This window comes from Lupinus angustifolius, chromosome LG03 (genome assembly GCF_001865875.1).
Source record: "Lupinus angustifolius cultivar Tanjil chromosome LG03, LupAngTanjil_v1.0, whole genome shotgun sequence".
Taxonomy (NCBI): Eukaryota; Viridiplantae; Streptophyta; class Magnoliopsida; order Fabales; family Fabaceae; genus Lupinus; species Lupinus angustifolius.
In genome coordinates, this window is record NC_032011.1 from 25,098,021 (window position 1) to 25,119,294 (window position 21,274).

The 21,274-nt window shown below is 32.0% G+C and overlaps 5 protein-coding genes across 12 annotated transcripts; 3 read left to right on the plus strand and 2 right to left on the minus strand.

Annotated features, from left to right (window-relative positions):
* On the plus strand, window positions 2,784–14,647 carry LOC109344018 (cysteine protease XCP2-like). 2 transcript variants are annotated; one of them, XM_019582589.1, is made up of 7 exons: window positions 2,784–3,308; window positions 3,852–4,087; window positions 4,253–4,393; window positions 4,507–4,750; window positions 5,218–5,225; window positions 13,733–13,736; window positions 14,632–14,647. In XM_019582589.1, exons 1-4 carry the CDS (start codon window positions 2,849–2,851, stop codon window positions 4,720–4,722), a joined length of 1,053 nt encoding a protein of 350 aa, XP_019438134.1. In that variant the 5' UTR covers window positions 2,784–2,848; the 3' UTR covers window positions 4,723–4,750; window positions 5,218–5,225; window positions 13,733–13,736; window positions 14,632–14,647. The 2 variants fall into 2 exon arrangements, with proteins under 2 accessions (XP_019438134.1, XP_019438135.1); XM_019582590.1 differs by lacking the exons at window positions 5,218–5,225; window positions 13,733–13,736; window positions 14,632–14,647 and having other exon boundaries at window positions 4,507–4,877.
* Window positions 5,503–7,406, minus strand: LOC109342461 (AT-hook motif nuclear-localized protein 10-like). The gene is made up of 5 exons (XM_019580443.1): window positions 7,160–7,406; window positions 6,952–7,001; window positions 6,259–6,384; window positions 5,968–6,129; window positions 5,503–5,589 (listed from the first exon to the last, which is right to left on the minus strand). The coding sequence occupies exons 1-5, from the start codon at window positions 7,404–7,406 to the stop codon at window positions 5,503–5,505; spliced, it is 672 nt and encodes a 223-aa protein (XP_019435988.1).
* LOC109344021 (psbP domain-containing protein 3, chloroplastic) lies at window positions 9,647–12,174 on the plus strand. Of its 2 annotated transcripts, none has more exons than XM_019582595.1 (10): window positions 9,647–9,751; window positions 9,843–9,903; window positions 9,999–10,111; window positions 10,212–10,277; window positions 10,382–10,462; window positions 10,570–10,652; window positions 10,759–10,834; window positions 11,318–11,436; window positions 11,574–11,618; window positions 11,916–12,174. In XM_019582595.1, exons 1-10 carry the CDS (start codon window positions 9,688–9,690, stop codon window positions 11,940–11,942), a joined length of 735 nt encoding a protein of 244 aa, XP_019438140.1. In that variant the 5' UTR covers window positions 9,647–9,687; the 3' UTR covers window positions 11,943–12,174. The 2 variants fall into 2 exon arrangements, with proteins under 2 accessions (XP_019438140.1, XP_019438141.1); XM_019582596.1 differs by having other exon boundaries at window positions 9,843–9,887; window positions 9,998–10,111.
* LOC109344020 (RNA-binding protein 24-B) lies at window positions 12,616–16,569 on the minus strand. 3 transcript variants are annotated; one of them, XM_019582593.1, is made up of 9 exons: window positions 16,366–16,569; window positions 16,087–16,265; window positions 15,838–15,961; window positions 14,999–15,128; window positions 14,452–14,488; window positions 14,131–14,368; window positions 13,379–13,486; window positions 13,200–13,300; window positions 12,616–13,070 (listed from the first exon to the last, which is right to left on the minus strand). In XM_019582593.1, exons 2-7 carry the CDS (start codon window positions 16,252–16,254, stop codon window positions 13,392–13,394), a joined length of 792 nt encoding a protein of 263 aa, XP_019438138.1. In that variant the 5' UTR covers window positions 16,255–16,265; window positions 16,366–16,569; the 3' UTR covers window positions 12,616–13,070; window positions 13,200–13,300; window positions 13,379–13,391. The 3 variants fall into 3 exon arrangements, with proteins under 3 accessions (XP_019438138.1, XP_019438136.1, XP_019438137.1); XM_019582591.1 differs by lacking the exon at window positions 16,366–16,569 and having other exon boundaries at window positions 16,087–16,359; XM_019582592.1 differs by lacking the exon at window positions 16,366–16,569 and having other exon boundaries at window positions 13,200–13,313; window positions 16,087–16,359.
* Window positions 19,474–21,128, plus strand: LOC109344022. Of its 4 annotated transcripts, none has more exons than XM_019582599.1 (3): window positions 19,474–19,801; window positions 20,091–20,172; window positions 20,806–21,128. In XM_019582599.1, the coding sequence occupies exons 1-2, from the start codon at window positions 19,565–19,567 to the stop codon at window positions 20,157–20,159; spliced, it is 306 nt and encodes a 101-aa protein (XP_019438144.1). In that variant the 5' UTR covers window positions 19,474–19,564; the 3' UTR covers window positions 20,160–20,172; window positions 20,806–21,128. The 4 variants fall into 4 exon arrangements, with proteins under 4 accessions (XP_019438144.1, XP_019438143.1, XP_019438142.1 ...); XM_019582598.1 differs by having other exon boundaries at window positions 20,091–20,163; window positions 20,813–21,128; XM_019582597.1 differs by having other exon boundaries at window positions 20,091–20,162.

Consider the following 21,274-nt stretch of genomic DNA (forward strand, 5'->3'; position numbering starts at 1 on the left):
AATTTGATAAATTTTCTTAGAGCAAAGAGATATCTGATTGGATGCTATATATATATATATATATTAATTTGTTAGCTAGGAAACTGTAGAAGAGTAGTGAGGAGCATGCATGGGAGTGTAGCTGGCAGTAGAGGAAACGTTACTATTAATTAAATGGTAACTTTAACAAATATTTTAAAGATATATTCTTCAAAGAAGATAAATCCTATATTAAAAAAAATATGATGTTTTTAGATTTCGAGAATGATTGAACTTAGTTTTCATTTTCATTAATTATATTAATGTATTTAATAAAAAACAAAAGGGTAGAGGTGTATATGAATTCATATAATAATATTATTAAAAAGTACATAATGTAGATGGTAATTTTTTGGTTTCCAACAGGTATCCTTGCATCGGAGACAATTCTATCCGAGCCGGGAATATCTACAGGTATGTGACACTAACTCTTACACGAACATTTTTTATCTATAAGACTCGATCCGATACATTACTTGAGGAGAATCAAACATATAACACTTGAACCATGTTGGTATAATGAAAATGGTATGAGCACACAGCAATGAGCAGAAATATGAATGTAAATGAAGAAGCTAAGGGCAGGTACAGGGTATAGATAGGTGCAGGTGCCCTTAGATCTTAGAGACTTGCCCAAGTAAAAGATACAACACACACAGCAGAACCAGAATCCAATAAACACGCCATCTATATCATACATTTATTACTATATACTATTATATGTATAGGTTTACATAAGCCTATGCCCCTATGCTTTTCTGTGCTCTGAAATTTCAATTATATTTTCCATTGTTTTGCTTTGTCCTTCACCATTTATCGTTTCCTTTCATTTACAACATATTCCACTCTTGGAGTAATAGACTGCACTAATTTCTAGTTTTTCCCACTCTTAGCTTCTGCTTTATATATCATAATTATAAATTATCTTTTGATTTTTAAAATTTTCTTAATATGTGTTTCGGGGTATATTTTAACAATTTTTAAAATGATAATTCTACATTAAAAGTGTCTTATATAAAAACCATTACAAATTTATGTGTATTAATAATGTGTCTTTATCAATTCTTAACACAATTATTTTTTAAATAAGTAATGTTAAAAAAACTTGTTAATAAATGACCAAAACTTTCATGTGAGTGGCTATAACATGCATGCATGATATATATATTAGAATCTATTTATAGTCTGAATAACTATGGAGTTTAGCGCCATAATTTCACAAATTTCTCCACACAAAAAAAAATATTTTTAGTTTTCCTTTACTTTTTATATATTCTTTGCCAAAAATATATTTCAAAATAAAAAGGACAGTTAAAGTTAGGATGCTGCTTTTTTTATATTCCAAACTAAAAAACTACATTTTTAACTAATATTATTTATTTACAAAAATTATGATTTGTGAAATGATGGTATAATTTTGAGAGTACAATAGCCACATTAAAAAATTGCTGATTATTTTTATACATAGCTTTTGGAAATCTCTCACTTATTATAGATAAGTATTTTAAACTACTATATAAAATATGTTTACATAATTTGATGACAAAATAAATAATTAAAACATAACAATGTGTTTAGCACAGTGGCTTACAAGTATGTTTTTTCTTAAATAGTGGCCTTTTGATCTATGTGCCTAGTTTTTTCTTAAAGGAATTAGGAATAAAAATCTTTGTCTAGTTTTTTATTTAGAAGAAATTAGTACAGCAATAATAAGTCTATTAAATAAGCAAGATACAAATTGAAAAATAAAACGAAACATTTTATAATTACAATTTATAAATCCTGCACGTAAGAAAAATTCATTCCATTAGAGTTGCTAGTTATAGTTTGGGCCTTGTCCTGGGCCCATTGATAGAACAGATAAGGGTGAATTTTCATACTCATGTTGCATTTTTTATGATTTTTAATAGTCAAAACTGCGTTCAGTTGAATAAAAAAAAATCTTCCATTTTTTGTAATCATAATTTTCATATCAAAATTCAGCTACAAACAATTCAAAAGTGAATTACTAACATATATAAGGTAAACCTAATTTACATCCACCAACCCATGATTTGAAGGATGGTGTAAATCAAACAGCATTGGATGCTTCAGATATAGTGTTCCTAAAACTATGTAATACTTATAATGTCACAATGAAACAGTAAGTATGGTATTAGATAATAAGAGTGATAGTCCAATACGTATTTAAACTATTCCCGAAAGAATGAGGCAGGCGGCGATGTAAGACTTAATTTCCAACATGTCTCATCACATAAGCCTGTCGGACCAGGTGAAAGGGTTACATTTGCCATAACTAAAGGGTATCTTTTGACCTATGACAACCGGAAAGAAGTTGAGTTCTGGCTCGGATAGCATTTGAAGGTTTCATCTCAAAACCAATTGGCAATGAGAGGAATAGTTCAACATGTATTTAAACCATTCCCGAAACAATGAGTAGGCGATATAAAACTTACTTTCCAACACAGGATCTTCTCCCGTCGAAAAGTACTATTCTTACTCTCAGTTTTAAGAATAAAAATATTATTACAAATATAAGTAGAAGGATATAACTATCATTTCATTCTAATTTTCTGAACAATGGAGAGAAGTATAGAGTATATTTTGACCTACATAATTAAGGCATGGGATTGTATGCTTTGATGTAAAGGCAAGTGAAAGAACCTACTTAAAGGCTACTCAGTATACCATGCTATAACAATCCAACAAACTTTACTTCAAAGCAAGATTAAAACATAACCTATATATAAATACCACTCTCTTTGTTCATTCTACCTCACCCCTTTCCTTCTTTTCTTCTCTTCTATTTACATTCCAATTAACAATCACTATGTCCTTTTCCTCTTCCTCTAAAACACTTGTCCTAGCATGTTCCATGTGCCTATTTGTGTCTTTAGCTTTTGCACATGATTTCTCTATTGTGGGTTATTCACCTGAGGACTTAGTGTCCATGAATAAACTCATTGAACTCTTTGAATCATGGATGTCAAAACATGGCAAGATTTATGAAACCATTGAGGAAAAAGTGCTGAGGTTTGAGATATTCAAGGATAACCTGAAGCACATTGATGAGAGAAACAAGATTGTTAGCAACTATTGGCTAGGGCTGAATGAGTTTGCTGATTTGAGCCACCAAGAGTTTAAGAATAAGTACCTTGGACTCAAGGTAGAATCTTCTAGAAGGAGAGAGTCCAGTGAGGAATTCAGTTATAGAGATGTTGATTTGCCTAAGTCAGTTGATTGGAGAAAGAAAGGTGCTGTCACACCAGTCAAGAATCAAGGCTCATGTGGTGAGTATAGAGTTATTATTTGTAGCATAACAATTCAATTTTACACACATTTTTCTATATCAGAAATATTGTAAATCAACTTAAATATGTTTTTAATCCATGGAAATATAGACAATTCAGTTTACTCCACCAAATTATTTTTCTCAGTTTTTATTCTTAATTACTTTAGTTTGATCCTTTTGTTTTAGTCATTGATGATGATGTGTCAACACTATTATGACATACTCTACATGTTGGTGTTAGTTACATGGTTGATCCCCTTAAGCAAGGTTTCGAGTTCGAGTTTTGTGGATGGAAAAATATTCGTTAGTCGAGTTAGCCTCACATACCTTAAGATGTTTCTGGCTTGAACATGATTACCTCCAGTGTAAGAACACATGTGAGAAACGGAAAAAAAAAACCCAAAAAAACATAAGTTAGAGAGAGCAAATCCAAAATTTGACAAATGTTTTGGATTTTGTTTTATATATTATGTCATTGGTATCACTTATATGTTGACTATAAATACATAATGAGATGGTAATGGTGAAAATCAACTTGTAGGTAGCTGCTGGGCATTTTCCACTGTTGTAGCAGTTGAGGGAATAAACCAGATTGTGACAGGAAACTTAACATCTTTGTCTGAACAAGAGCTTATTGACTGTGATAGAACTTTCAACAATGGCTGCAATGGTGGTCTCATGGACTATGCATTCACCTATATTGTACAAAATGGAGGACTACATAAAGAGGAAGATTATCCTTATCTTATGGAGGAAGGTACTTGTGAAATGACAAAGGTAACCTAACAAGTTAATATCAAAATGAGTATTCAGAAAGTGAAATGAGTAATGCATATCTTTTAAAAATCTTTTTGATGAATGATATTATAAAATAGTTCCATTAATCTAATACTTAAACTTTCAATTATTGTCCCCTAATGTTTTTTACTTGTTATTCCACAGGAAGAAACTGAAGTTGTGACCATTAGTGGGTACCATGATGTTCCACAAAACAATGAACAAAGCTTATTGAAGGCACTTGCAAACCAACCCCTTAGTGTGGCCATAGAGGCTTCAACCAAAGATTTCCAATTTTATAGTGGGGTAATGCATGTTTAATTATAAACAATTATTATCATATTATAAATGTGCCTTGGTAAGTTATGTATGGTTTTTATTAAAGAAACTAAGTATAATATGATTATATATATATGTAGGGTGTATTTGATGGACATTGTGGAACTGAGTTAGATCATGGTGTAGCAGCTATTGGATATGGAACATCAAAAGGGTTGGATTATATAACAGTGAAAAATTCATGGGGATCAAAGTGGGGTGAGAAAGGGTACATAAGGATGAAGAGGAACATTGGAAAACCTGAGGGTATTTGTGGAATTTATAAGATGGCTTCTTATCCCACTAAGAAGAAATAAGTTTAATTTCCATGTATTGCTTCAACTAGTTGCATGTGTGTTAATTGTTTATCTTCTGTCTCTTTTATTATTTCTAAAAGTATCTATCATTTTCATCTTTTCCTTTGAAGCAATGTTACATCTTTCAATATAATACTATTCACTGATTTGGCTTACTCTTTGTCTCTTCTTTTTACGTGGATTGTATTTATTGTTCCGATTATTGATCTGGTAGCTTGATCGAGTAAATAACTAATCTAAATTTTATACAACATTTAATATTTTCTATTTGACATTTAGTAAGAAATAAATTTGTGAAATTATAAATTAGACTTAAAGGATAAAATTATAATGTTATAAGATTTTTAAATAACTATTTTTATTAATATGTAATTCAATTAAAAATGACTTAAAAGGGAGTATTATAACACCAAAATTAAAACTTAATTATAAATTATTCTTTATTTATCTCTAGTAGATTTTGTAATTTGATACTGTTATAAAATAAAATAAAAGCTTTTCTTGTTCAAAACTCATTTAATTCATATTGTGGTATCTTGATATCACTTGAGTTTTGGAATTGAAAAAAAGTAAATAAAGGACTTAGGTATTTCATAAATATAATATTAATAATAAGTTCTTCAATTCTATTGCAACTCACATTATTTATTATTCATAAAGTATGAGTCCTTGTACTGACAGTGTTTTCATGAACTCACTGTGCAAGTTCATAAATACATGTAAACCCCATTGTGCAAGTTCTTCATAAATACATTTTCCTTCTCAATTTCACATATCTAATTAACCCAATGGGGCAGATGAACTTGTTGGTTGATTCACCAACTCGGATTCACTGCAATAGTTACCTGGAAAGCTCAATAAAACTACCTGCAAAATATATATATATACACCATGTTTAGAACACAAACTGACAAAGTAACATGTATCTGCATAGTGTTCCATGAATCTTCATCATCATTTGGCTACCATTTGTAATTGCCAGAAATGCATCAGCGGAAAATATGAAGGAGAAAGAAAAAATTGAATAAAAATGCATTCAACTTGGGGCAAGAAAATACGAAGATAGGAGACTTCTATTTATAAGGTGAGATTTTCTTCCAAGTTCCTAGTCTCTCCAATGAGAGACTTGTGAGTTCTTTTCTTTCAAAACTCTTCTATATGGAACTTGAAGTTTTTTAGATTTCACACCCACCCAACAATTTCTATATACTATACTATATAGAATGATGAAGAAAGAAGAAGTACCTGAGTAGTGGAAGCAGCAATCAAACCACCGGTAACACCACCTTGTACAAGACCATTTGGCCCAAACAAAGATACATTCAATCCACCAGACCTATGGGATGAACCACTTTTATCAGAAAGCAACAGCAATGACCCACCAAGTGTTATGATATCGTATTGTCCCTGAAAAACCAAACACACAACAACGCCATGCATGCATGCAACTTGTTCATATATTTTGACATCATCATCAAAATCTACACACCAAAACCATAATCATAACAAAGTATGAATGGGATGTTTATAATAAACCTCATAAGTCACTGATCCAGATGAAGGATGACGAAGTGTTGCACGAGAAATGGTTCCATTCGCAGTTAATATGCAAAGATTGCTATTCACTTCAAAAGAAAGGGCCATTATCTTTGTCGAAATACACTGCATGTCAAAATATCAAACATCAATATTTGGTAATGACAGAAACTAAAAGGGAATAAAATTTCACATAAGATCCAATGTTTATGACACCATTCAGCAAAATGAACCATCATAAGTAATAATAGTTGATACTAGCATTCATATTTTAATGATAAAGATCCAAAGTCAATTTGTTGTTCTAGAAACAGTTTGTTATTGGAAATATTGTTCATTTGCACTTCAAGTACACTATATTTCTTCATTTTAAGGATCAAATCTTCTATACTCTTCAGCAAGAACGGAAGTTTTCTAAATATGTTCTAGGTTTTCCATCAATGAACTTCCTATACTCTTCCAAAGGTTCCAAATTTATTTTGATAATTAATAATCAACTTGGCCCCATGATTTAATGAATATTCAAAAGCTTAAACATTTCAAATTAGTTATGCACAGAAGATATAGAATATCAATAAATATCACATTATCATCTAGGAAATAGAAGGCAACTTAGCAAACATTAGCAATTGAAACTAAAAAATTGGTCAATATTAATGCATATGAAATATTTCTGAAAGATTAAGCATATACCTCCCCAGCTTTCACAGTGATAACATGATGTGTTGATTTATCTTCTGGTTCTGCAGAAAGATTTTCCATGAAAGAGTAACATTATATATCACAACTACATAAAATTTGATTATTCAGTTCTAGTATGCAATAAAAGGAAATGATTCACATTTGCATGGATATATATATAACATGCAATTGCAAATAAGCAAAAATGGACCATGATTACCTTTGATATCACGTTGCTTATTAATTGAACCACGAGGCCTTCCTCTCTTTTTCACTGTTGAGGGAGAATCAGCAACAGTAGTGAAAGGAGTATCTACTGATCCAGAATGACCTAAACTAGAAGTTGTAATTGAACCATTGGACCCATTTTTCTTTGGCCTTCCTCTCTTTCTTTTCACAGATTCTGAGTTTCCCACCGGATTCTGAGTTTCCAAGGGTTTGAAAATATTGAGATGTTGATGCGACATGTTGATTCAATTGCAGCACCTGTGTCTGTGTTCAACAAAAACAACACAAATGAGCGTTGAATTCTGTATTTCATATAACATATTATAAACCCTAATCTTAATCAAAAGAAAGAAAACCAGACAAAGTTCAAAACCTTAATTTTACAACAGTAGAGTGAAGAACTAAAGTAAAACTTTAAAATCAGACATCAAACTAATGCAGATTTTTTCTGTTGGAATCATGAAAATAAATTTTAAGAATACAGAATACAAATATTATGAATATATATATATTGAATATGGAATTTTGTTTTAATGAAAATATTTTGTAATTGCCAATAAATTAGGAAAATAATTAAAGACTAATTAAAGATATGACCTCTATTTGGCATTAAGATAATATATATCCATACATATATTAAAATCCTAGTGAATATTCAACATAAATAATCAAATCATATATGTATGAAAAGAAAAGAAAATATTATTTAAAAAATTAATCCCCTCATATATGCACGTGCGTGTTAATTAATTTACTCAGTTAAAAGTTTGAAAAGTTAAATAATCCTAATTTGTTAATTACTAGTTACAAATGTTGCCTACTCATAATTCCATCATTGTTTTCTTCCATGCTTGATCAAATATTCTATTTCTTAATTATTTAGCGTGCATTTCCTTAATTATTAAATCATAAAGTAATATATCATTTTCAATAAATTTTATTTGTTATTTTAAATTTAATTATGAAATAATTTTTATTTATTTATTTACCGAGATAATAGGATGGATGAGTACTTTTCTTTATTTAAAGATATCATGTAATTTAGTTTTGTGATATTAGCCAAATGATTAAAATCATTATTATTTTATATTTGAATCTTAAAGATTTTCATTTAAAATTAATTATAATTCTTAATTTTCCAAGATCCTAAATTGTATAACACTAATCCTTTTAAAAATATATATATATATGAGTCTAATAGTTTCTAAAAACATTTGAGTAAAAAAACTAAAATAATATAAATACATATTTAAATCAAAAGTAATAATGAAATGGATGAAGATATCATTTGAATATTTAAGTTTTTTAATTTATGTCTGAATCTTAAAATGTTAATTTTAATGTCGATAAGTGTCATATTTTTTTATAAGCACCAACTTTGGTTGATTATAGAAGAAGTGTCATATAATTAGGAAAGAGTTTTTAATATGATTCTTTTGTAGGAGCGATACTTGTTGAAATTGATATTACAAACTTCAAAAGAAATCAATTTCTTATCATAAAGTGATAAAATATATTTGATAGTATAAAAAATATAACTTTTTACTCCATTGTATTTTTATTGATTAAAATAAATATTAATTCTAGAAAGAATGGGTTATGTATGTGTAAAGTTTCTTTTACAGTGTTAAAACAACATTTACTAGTTAACCATGAACTATTGATCAATAGGAATCTGGTGTGATATTTTATCTAACTTCATTCTTATTGAATTCAATATAAATAGAATGAGTATTCCTAATTATAATTTTAGAAATAGGTAACACCTTGGTTTGTTTGTATCTGCTTTCCTTTTTAGTATATTCAAGTGTCTCTATTGCTTGTAAAAAATCGATTGATCAATTATATAAAATAATTATATTATTGAAAATTCACAAAATAAACCTTTTGAAAATGTTTATGGGTTCGACTATGTAGATTGAAAGATGCATAATAACTCATGTCACAAAACATTAATAACAGTCTCCTCTATGAAATTGGTACTTATTAAGGCTTATAATGTTTTCATCCATTTTCCTATGGAAACTTATAACGATCTCCTCTATACATGTCTTAGATACATTTTTACCATTTTTTTAAGATAGAAGAATATTAGGAATTATCATATACACTCCTAAGACTATATATCATAAATCAAATATAATTTTCAGTCATTTCAGCAAATCAACCAAACATCTTTATTAAAAATATTTGGGAATAACAATCTCATTAATAATATTCTATGAAAATATGATTTCTAGGAATTAATATAATTTTATTTATTAAAATAAACATTGTCTTAAATTTTGAAGATAGACAATTATTTTTTTTGTTTCCCACATGTATTCTCGTACCAGAAACAATCCTATCAAAACTGGGAATAACATCCATAAGTATATTAGACTAACTCTTCCAGGAGATATTTTTTCATCCATAATACTCGAACCCGAGACTTTGAGAGTATTATATCTTAGTGAGTTTATTTAAAATAGCAATAATAATAAATAGAAATAGAAGGAGAGAGAAGGTGATGAGAAAGGAATGGCGTCCATTGTTTGCATCAGTTGTCTCCATATCCAACCCACACCATCTACCTCCGACAAAGGTTCTCTTTTTTCATCTTCAAACTTCAAACTTCAAACATTAATCTTCTCTTCCATTTCGTTAACGTTGTTTTTCTTTATAAATTTGTTCAGCTCAATTGTTGTCTCCCATTACATTACAACATCATAAACAAAAACAAATACCACCTTTGATGTAAGAATTAATCCACCTACACCCTTTCTCATTCTCAATTTATATTCTTTATCATCTTACACTAACATGGTTAATATAATTTTCTCTTTTATCAGTTCTTCTTTCACTGAAAATGAATATTCAGTTAATAGAAGACACCTTTTTCTTCATTCTTCACTTGCTGCATTTACATCCTTAGCTACTGTTCCAATTGCATTTGCACTCAATGGTGATTATTTATTATTATTTGTGCTCTTACTTTATCTTACTATTTTGGTTTCATGGTTATGTTTTTTCTAATTCAATTGTGTTTGAGCTTTGAATCTTAGATGTATCTGAGGATGTTCGAATCTACACAGATGATGTGAACAAGTTCAAGATAGTTATTCCTCAAGGTGAATTGAATTGAATTGAAAGTTTGAAATTGAAATAGATCCATAGCTTGAATTGAATTGTTTAAATTGTAGATTCATTGTGTTTGTTTTTATGGTTGGATTAGAGTGGCAAGTAGGAACAGGAGAGCCTAATGGATTTAAATCAGTAACTGCTTTCTACCCACAAGAGGTTTCTGATTCCAATGGTATTAACACTCTTCACTCTTGTTCTCAATTTTACTTCCCAATTTGCATTATAATAATCTATAGTTCTATACTAATAAAAGTAACTGTTATGAATTTGTTGTTTCAGTGAGTGTTGTGATCACTGGGCTTGGTCCAGATTTTACAAAGATGGAATCATTTGGCAAAGTGGAAGAATTTGCTGAGACTTTGGTGTGATTTTATGACAAGATTTAGAACTATTATTCACTTGTTTTCTTTCTTTTCTTTTCAGATAATGCTAACTTTGTCCTCTATTTACTTAAAATGAGTTGATTAGGTTGGTGGGTTGGACAGAAGCTGGCAAAGACCACCGGGTGTGGCTGCTAAACTCATAGGTTCTAAATCATCAAATGGTACTTACTTGTACTCTTCAAGCTATTATATTACTATATGGGTTATAAGATTATAGAATAAGTAGAAGGATATTGGCATGTTGCTATAAAATTGTGTCATTTTTTTTGTACTACCAAGAGGAACTAATCCATTTTGGGGTCCGTTGTTGCCCCTCCCAACAAGTGTCGCTCGTAGGAATCAAACACTTGACATTTTGGTCTTTCTGGGAATCGGCCTTACATGATCAACGCCTCGTCATTAATAAAAGAATAGCAAGTGTAATAGCAGATTTACTGAAAGCAGGAAATTTGAAATCCAATGGTCATGACTATTTATATAGGAAGTATCAATGTTCATATATGTTCTAGATCCTAAACAGATACTCATGGCATATGCATAATGAGAGACAAAGAAAGACTTCCCCAAAATGAAGTTTTTATGGCAAATATTGAAGCTATTCAGTGCTTTGATTTAACATTAACTCATCTCAAACAATGGTTCAGGGATTTATTACATAGAGTATTCTCTGCAAAATCCTGGTGAGAGTCGAAAGCATCTATATTCAGCAATTGGGATGGCAACAAATGGATGGTATAACAGATTGTATACAGTGACAGGACAGGTTTGTTGGTCACATAACTAGATATATGTATATATATACCTTGGTATATAATGTGTGTATTAGTTTAACTCTTTCTTCTTTTGAGTGCATAGTATAATTCTACTTACTATCTACTCTAACATGATGCTTGCCTGCAGTTTGTGGAAGAGGAAACAGAGAAGTATGCATCCAAGGTTAAGAAGGTGAACTCTTTGTAGTTAGAACATATTCAACTATTTAATAAGGCAAAGATTATGATTTAGTACACAGATCTCAACTTAGTAAATGATGTAAGAGTAGTTGCACCTTTACTTTCTAACAATTTAGAGATAACTTCACTTTTTTTGTACTACTAAATGTATTCTCTCACCTTAGATAAGTTCACTTTAGATGAGCTTTTTCCCGATTTTGGAATCTAACTTTGTTGAGAATGCTGCATAATTTGTTTAAATGGCTGCAAAGATATATACTAAGGTTCAGATTCCACTTGAATTTTGCAGGTGGTTGCATCATTTAGGTTCACTTGAAGAAATGGTTACAATGAGTCTGTGAGGGAGAGATTTTCTTATAGTTATTCATCTTTTCTATTAATGTCTGCCTATACCTTCTCTTATCTGCACTCCCTCATTACATTTTTCTTCACCTTATTTGTAAGCAAAAAATGGCAATCTTATGTGTAACTTAACTGTATCCAGTTCCATCTGGTTATGTTACAACCTTTGAAAATGCTAGAATTGTTTAATTCGTCTGCTCTTGAAATATGCATATTTATAAATTGAATCTTAGATATCTCAAGTTGAGCAAATTAGTGCAATTTTGACAATTTTTTAGAACTATTGACACACTGTAAAGGTGAGGGAAACATCAACCAAAACATAGCCACGAGGATTATAAACTTTTAACATAAATATTGTGTGGACAAAAAATACAACGACTTGTAGAAAATACTCTTAGGCAACACCTTTGTAATGATAATCTACACATGGAATCCCGTGCGAATCAGCAAGGACCACCTTATAAGGCTAAATACTCCTGGGTGACCAATAGTGTAGTAGTACCGTGAGGGAAGGGTGAGTCGGTTCCTACTTGATTGTCAACACAGTTGACATGTTTTACCATAACAAAAAAGTTAGAACTAATTAGAAAAAGAATCTAGAGTTAGAGCATGTGTATAGGAAAAAATTAAGGAACCACTGCATCTTCTCTAATGGAATATAGTGATGATTCTACCTTTTGAATAAACTGCAGGTTCTCCAAAGTCAGAAAATTAGTCCAAGTTTATGATACAACCTTTGAAAACTACTATGCACAAAAATCACATTCAATGTGATGGACCATCCATCTTCACAAAATGCACCAACATTGACCAGACTATCTACAATCTCAATGCTGGGCATGACTACAAAGAATCATATTTTGATTCAGACATGACATTCATTTTTTTACACAAGATTATTTCTACATGGCTGCCAGAAACCTATTCCAGCATCCATTGATCCAATACTATGGCCACTCTTCCTGAGTACTAGTAGTATTAGGTATAAATTAAATACACTAGCGTAAACGTCCACATGGACAAGCAGCCCCCACATTCCAGTTTCTCTTGCCATCTGGAGCGACTCAGACACAACTCGGTGAGCATGACTACATATGACCTGCACATCACAAGATTTGTTAAGAGCTATGCTCTTACTAAACAACATAATCAAATCGTAAAACAAGTTGTTGAGTTATGATCTGATCATGTGCAGCTAAACAATATTGTATAAAACAAAGTGCAATACCTATAGAATGCAAAATAAGTAACCTGCAAGGCTAGATTGGAGAAGCCCGACACTCAAGTAGCTGTCCCACTGCTCTTAATCCTGCTGCAAACTAAGGATACCTGCGATATAGTACTTTCAAAACAAAAGTTTATACTGGAAATAAAGAAATGGAGTAAGATGCTAGATGAATAACCCGCCTTATTTGCCTCCTCACCCGGCTGTTTGGTCAGGACCGCTACCTTGCATAAACTGAGAAGGAGCGGGAACAACAAATTGTGGTTGGCCTGGAACTGGTGCAGCAATTCCTGAAAAAGACAACAGAGTTGCATATCACATCCATTTACATAAAGAAATTTCTTCTGAATGATAATCAAGAGATACAGTTGGCATTTGAATGCTTCATTCAATATATACATCTTACAATACATCTCTGTGTAACAAGCGTCACTCGTTCTTTACATATTTATAACTTGCCATCCATCAGAACTTCCATTTACCTCAATTATATCAATAACTTCCAAATTCTATCAGATAGATTACCATAGTCCAAGCCCTGTACATAATATAACTTTGAAAACTAAAATTGCCTGCATAGACAATGCTTTCTTGTTTATTAACCTCTTCAGGGGGCAATATACCAACAGCTGAAAAGTCAATGCATTCTTGGTGTATCAATGCCTGTTAAAACTACATAGTTCATTCTCAAGTGTTTCCTAGTGAATGTTAATTCCTGAACTATATAAGCATTCATTTCTCAAAAGAGAAAGGTTGTTCATAGCACGCTCTTACATAAAAATGAATGGCAACACTCTTTCAATCACAACAAAATTAAGACAGTGCGACTTCAATTAAGACATGTAAAAAGTAAAACACATGCTCACAAGGCAACAATCAGGCATAGCACACAGTGCAAGTTAGATATAGCAAAGCTTAGGGTAGACGAGCGTACCACTAGGGTATGGTGCTTGGATGGCAGGCACGAGTGAAGCTGTTATAGCATTAACATTCGGCCCACCATAGGGCACTATCTGATGACCAGGTATTGTGTAGCCCTGCATTGCTGTATAACCATGATCGCTAGGAATAGCCCGACCCATTTGTCCATAAGGATACACTGTTGTGTTCACTGCCCCAGGCACTCCATATATCTGAAGGTAATGTTGGCCTGTGTAAGGGTTGTACACACTCTAAGAAAAAGTTGAAGAAGCCATCAGCACACAGACAACACTAAAAACTCTTCCTAAGCCTATTAAAAGTAAACTAAAACAACCTGTGGGTAAATGTACTCAGGTCCATATGCCGTATACCTGCAAAGATAAAACAACCACATATAATGTTGAAATTTGAAAAGATCACCTCTACAGCATGATTTTGTTGTAATACATCCTAATGCAAATGTAGTCAGGAAACCCTCCCACATGTGGACATAAATAAAGCAAATAATTATTAGTTTATTATATCTATTGACACGTCTTTCGACATACATGTTTCCAAATGATTAACTACTACACAAGCATGCTTCATGCTGAGGTTGATATGTGTGATAGCCAAACAAATAAAGCAAAAAAGAGATAGGACTTTAACCCAGTCATTGCAAGAATATGTTCCTAGCTGACCAAAGTGATCACCGCCATCATTTAGCAGTCAACAGCAATGTCGTGACTTAATGACTGATAAAGTAATAACAACACCATAGAGATAATCACGGATGTAACAAGTACAAATATAAAGAAAAATCAAGAAGATAACAATTAGCAATAAAAACTAGTGTCTTAAAAAATGTTTGCAATAATAATGTATAACAGCATCCCACTCACCCATAAGGAGGATAAGCCAATCCTTGCTGATAGTTGTAGGAAACTGGTTGCTGGTAGCCATAACCTCCAGCATATGCACCACGAGTTGGTTGCAAACTTCCAACATAAGGAGAGGCTGATCTTATCCGTCCTTAATAAGACAAAAGAAGCAAGCACAAAATTGAAGTAATTTATGCAGGAAGAATAAGATAGAATGCTTATGTTGCTGCAGATTAAGCATATCAGGGAAAGAAAACAATATTGGTTAGGCGTAACACAAATGGTAAAGCAAAAAACCAGAAGTGCTAGAATGGTCAATCAGAAACAGCAAGCACATATGTGACTTGATGAGACTTCAACCATTGTTTAAGCAAAACAAAAATGGTAAAAGGGTCAATCAGAAAGAGCAAACACAGATGTCACAAGACCAGACACAAACATACAAAAGCAGATTTAAGAAAATATGAACCATAAGAGTTGGATGGCTGGAGAGCAATGCTACGAAACACTCTAAATGTCAGAACTTAGAACTTTCATCCATTATATGAACAAGTGTGTCTTCGAAAGGAGTGTATATTTTAAATTTTTAACTAAGTGTGCATTAAAGGGAGACTCAAGTGGACAAGCACTCAAGCTCTATCCAACACTGCCCATGACTTGACTTTATTTTAAAAAAGAGGCAAGTGAATATTGTAATCCAACCAGCTCTATGATGATAACAATAAATAATAATAACAACAAAAACAAAATTGATGACAACACCAATGGAAAGAATGTAATTAACTGACACCAAGGTTAAATTATAGTATACAGTATAATTGGATAGATACAAAATCTGTGATGAAGCTGCTATGTAATACCATAAGGCATAGGAGGTCGCGGTCGACCAAGTGAAGCCAAATTACAATTAGCCCTTCGACCATCAATAACCGGAGCTGGGTCAGCACAAGCCCTCATAGCAGCATCAGGATCCTGGAAAGTCACCTATATATACCCTCCAATTCCATGCATATAAGATAGTAAATCAAATAAACACTGCAATTTAAAACAATGAGTGTGACACTGTATGAAAAATTGAACATAAAAACTGTGATAATAAAGGTACTCACAAAACCATAGCCTTTGGATCGACCAGTATTCTTATCAGTGATAACAACAGCTTCTAGAATATCACCAAATTGTTCAAAGTAATGGCGCATGGTTTCGCTTTGAGTTTCCCAAGCCAATCCTCCAACGAATACCTTCGTATAAGTTGTGTCACCGAATGGAGAGTTCATTAGTTGAATCCCTTGATTTGCCATTAACAATCACGATTTCAAATAAGTGAAATCGAATCACCAAATGAATGATATTGAATTGAAAAAATGAAGAGAAAGTTTAGGGATTACAAGATGGTTTGAATCAGAGGAAGTAGTGGAGAGAATCGAAGAATAGGGAAAGAGAGAAATTGAAAAAGCACAGTGATCAGAGGCTAACCTAAGGAAACAAAAGTGGAAATGAAAAAAGTTGTTTGGTTTTTAATTAATTGAGAGAAAAAATGAAGACAGAGGGAAAAAGGAAAACCCTAGAAGTAAATGGAGAGAAAATAAGAGGGAAATTGAGGCTTATTTTAGAGTTAAATTTTGGAGGGTAAAGAGAAAGTTCGAAGTTATCTCATAAATGTATTTTATAATTTATATATATTTTATTTTTCTCCGTTCTCCTCCAAAATTCAATTCACAACTGAGTCCTAAAAGGAAAGAAAATAGAAAAGGGAAAATCAATTACGGTAGGTGTTGCTAATGATGTGGGTTGACACTGTGGAAAGATGAAAGAGAATTATTCATTCTAGCTAGCTAACATAAATGAACATCTTTGTCATGAATGATTGAACGAGAATACAACTTTTATCTCAAAAAAATATGTTACTCTATACGATAATTTTATTAGTTAAAAAATTATTTTATTATTAAATTTAAATATATATATATTTTAACCAATTAAAATTTTCAAACTCTCTCTTAGGCCTGGTTCAGCCTTGGCCTTTGAGAACTTCTCTAAGGGCTCCCTTTCGGTAAAGCCCTAAAAAGAAAAAAAAACTAATTAGATGAAGTGTCACATAGAGTAGACACTCTTTTGGTACAGCTGATGTTAGTCCAATGATATATGTCATATTGTTAGTTGATAGGTGAAATAATTTATCTCTTAATATAAGATATACATTATATATTCTTATTTAAATCACTCCTTGTGTGAATCATGCATTTTTTACAACAAAAAAAAGTTAGAACATTATTGATATATAGGCAACAATAACAACTTTGGCAATATTTAAAAAAAAAAAGTTATTTCAAAGTTATCATATTAGTTGTACTAAGACAATTTTTAATGAAACTAAGGATTTTGATAACATGCTATCTTACACTAAGTAGACAATAAGATATTAAAAGAAAATGCGTATTATTTGAATTACAAAACATTTGATATATAAATAGATAATTTAAAAATGAAAATTGGTTAGGTGGTTTTCTTTCAATTTCTTCTCCTTCAATGCCTTATGTAGTCACAATTATTATACCTATGATCTTTGACTTGTATAGTTGTATTTGCCACAAGCTCACTTTCATTCCTCCCATCAATCAAACTCTAGGACACTTGGGAAACTTAACATTACAAATAAATAATTTCATTATTTTATGATATGGAAGGTTGAATAATGTAGCAACCACAAACCATGTTAATAATTAACTAACATACTTGGGGATGAATTAATCACGCAAACTTAACATTAAATTATACTCTCTTTTATATGGTTTGGGCTAAAAACACATTACTCTCAAATATTATCAATTATAGTAAAATATAATACATTTGATGATTTCTTGCTAAACCAATACATTTAAGTTCACTTCTTTGAACTATTGCATATTTATCTTCTAAATTTTCCTTAATCTCACTTAAGTCTTATTGGAGTAACTTATCCATACATATTATATAATGTTTTCTTATCTCGATATGCATTCACAATGGTTAGGTTGATAGTAAAATGAAAGTTTTGAAAATTGTTCCAAAGGACAATAGTGGTACTTGTGTAACTCAATCATAAGTCTTTCTACTATGTGTTAAACTTTATTAGAGAGATGAGTCACCCTACAAATATATTCTAAAATGTTATTGAAATTTTAATAAAAATTATTTAGTTATAAAAAGCTTATTAAAAACTAATTTTTAAACCTAAATGTATTTACTTTTTAGGAAAAAGTTCATCTTTTCACCTTTTGCAATTAACCCGTATCATCTATTACCACAAGTATATGGTGAGCAAGATCCAATCCAATTTACTCACCCAATTTAATCTTATCATGATCCAACTTAATTAGGATTGAGTCTCATTGGGTCTAGATTCAGGTTCAAAAATTAGACTCAGACAATATTTAGGGTTAGGTATGAGACAAACATAACACAGCCCGATCGGTCGCATGGTTACTCACTAGTCATGTTTGTATGTGCCTCTATTCAATTGTGCATAGAGTAATAACATCTACTCGGTCGAAATCATTACTTCTCTAATTTTTCATCATATATCTATGATTAACAATATATATACATATATATTATTTCACATGTCAACTTACATATCTATAATAATAAGTAGAAGACTTTATCTCAAAAAGAAATATGCATTATATTTAATCGAGTCTAGGGTCAGGTTCAAATGTTGACTCAGTCGATATTTAGGGTTAGGTTAGCTTCGGGTCTAGGTCTCGGTTCAAAAAATGACCCTAACAATATTTAGGGTCAGGTAAGAGACAAGTCTTATTCGATCCATGATCACCCTAACCATATGGATACTTAATTAATACTTTCGGGTACCTTGTTCTTCCTCCTAATTAGTATCGTTCATTAGGTCAAATATTTTTTGTACTACCAAGGGTATCCCTCACCTTTTGGGTAAATAACTAATCTCTTTCGGGGTTCGTGGTTGCCCCTCCAAACAAGTGTCACTCTCAGGAATGGAACCATCGACCTTGGGGTCTAGTGAAACCTTACACTACTAGACCAACACTTTATTAGTATTAGGTCAAATATTGATATAACGCTAGAGCATGCCAAAAGTAGGGTTAGAAACAAGCTGAACTGAGTTGAACTAGTACTTACCTCGGTTCAGCTCAATAAAGATTTATTCGATTCGAAACTCGACTAAAGTTTGGAATGAGTTATGTCTCCAACTCAAATTTGACTCGATTGAAGTTCATGAATTGTTCGATTCAACTTGTCATCTCAAATTGAGTTGATTCGTCAAGAGTTCAGAGACTGTTTAGTTCAAATTAAACATTATATATATATATAATCGAGTCACCAACCTAACAATTATATTTGACTTTAACTAATTTTTAACTGAAATTTCAACTCATTTGATTCATAAACTAAGTTAACCAAATTAAATAACAAAAGTTTCGAATAAACATCGAGTTGATTCGGATCAAAGTTATATAATTGGTGTTATTGGGCCGAATGGGTTAATCCTAATTTGTGCATAGGACGTGTGAAGTTGAGAAAGCAGGATCTGTAGGAGACCTTAATCAGGAAAAGGAGTGTTGAAAGTCGATGGCGTGGAGAAGAACGGTGGGGAACATGAGATCTTTCGTAAGCAATTCAATGGGTGGTTTAAGAGGTGGAACCAACTTCGCTTCTTGGGTTGTTGCTGGAACCCTAGCTTACTTCCTTTGGATCAAGCCATCGCAAGACCTCAAGCGCCACCACCAGGAGAAGGCTGCACTCGCCGCCTTGGAACCAGATCCTTATCGATACGTTGAAACCCGTAAACCGATTCCTGATCCTCAGGTAAACTCGGTTACACATCTGTTGTCTCACTCCTTTGTGTCAGTCTATGTGTCAAAAGATATGATTGGTCAGGAAAATATTGAATAATTGCGAGTTTAACTTAAATAAGTCCTATTCAACCAATCAGAGGTGATACATGGAGTGATACAAAAAGTATCTGGTAACCTCGGTTACACATCTGCTGGTTGTGTCAGAGTTGAACTTAAATAAATCATGTTCTACTTTACAATTCATGTATTCTAATTTATAGTTTATTGCTTATTTTCTTTGTAATTTCATTAATTTCTAGGTAACGGGTTTGGTATATGGAAACAAAAGTAACAAAGGCGAAGCGACGAAGCCAGACCAAGATGATTAACTTGTAATTACTTTTACTGTTATTAGTTATTGCTATACAATATTGCTAATAGTTTAGTTAGTTATGATTTATGATTGTTGCTAGCAGTTTAGTTAGTTTGTGATTGTCTTGTTTATAATGTGAGGACGTAAAAGGCGGTGTATGGTGACGGGTGAGAATGACCTCACCCACCTGAAAACCTGATAGGTCTGGATTAGGTTTGTTTTAGGGCCTAGAATTGCACTGTTAGCGGGATTTCCCGGATCCACTTGTGATTCTCACGATGCCCTAGGTCAGGTTTCGCTGTACTGGGATTCTAGAAACTTATAGAGTCTATGTGAAGGTGGTTTTTGAGGGTCTCTTGAGCCTCGCAAGTGAGACTCAGATGCGTGCTGCCTGGTTATATGAACATTCCCGAGTTGCTGTGTGCTATATCGGGCTCTTCTTGCCTTTGGGCAACCAGGACTAGTCTCATCTTAGATCACTTGGCGCCAAATACGGGAATATATGCCATGATGCTAAATTGCTAATAAGATTTTTAAGTTTGATGCTCTTTTGTAGACTAGAGTGGTTATTTACCATGTTTCTTCATCCTTATATGTTCTTAGCTTGATTTAGGGGCATCGATTGTGTTGACTCATTGGTGAATTTATGATGTTCTTTGCAGGAATGGAAATGGAAATAGTTAACTAGTGATAATTGCAGTAAATGGAGACATACACCGTGTTTGGATATGAGGGTCAGTTCCGACTTGTCACTGCTCTCACTTAGTTCATCGCTACTAAATATACATTTTACCATATTGATATAGTAAATTAGGCTGTCTGTTTTACACAACCGAGTTTCTCGTCTTCATAATACTATATTGTTATTACTTTTGAGAATCAATGTCTGTAACAAGTCGGCATGATAGAAGCAGAGTATCCTTCAAGAGGCATGTTATAATTAATAAATCTATCTGCCATTACCTGTGAAGCTATCTCAAGGATAGGTTGTTGTTCATTGTTATGGCTTACGAATTTCGTCAACATTTATTACAAAGATGATCATGATAGTAAAAGATTATCATGCATGGGATCAATTTTTAGATGTGTCATTAGTTTAATTAAGTGAACTAAAATAAATAAATAATATAA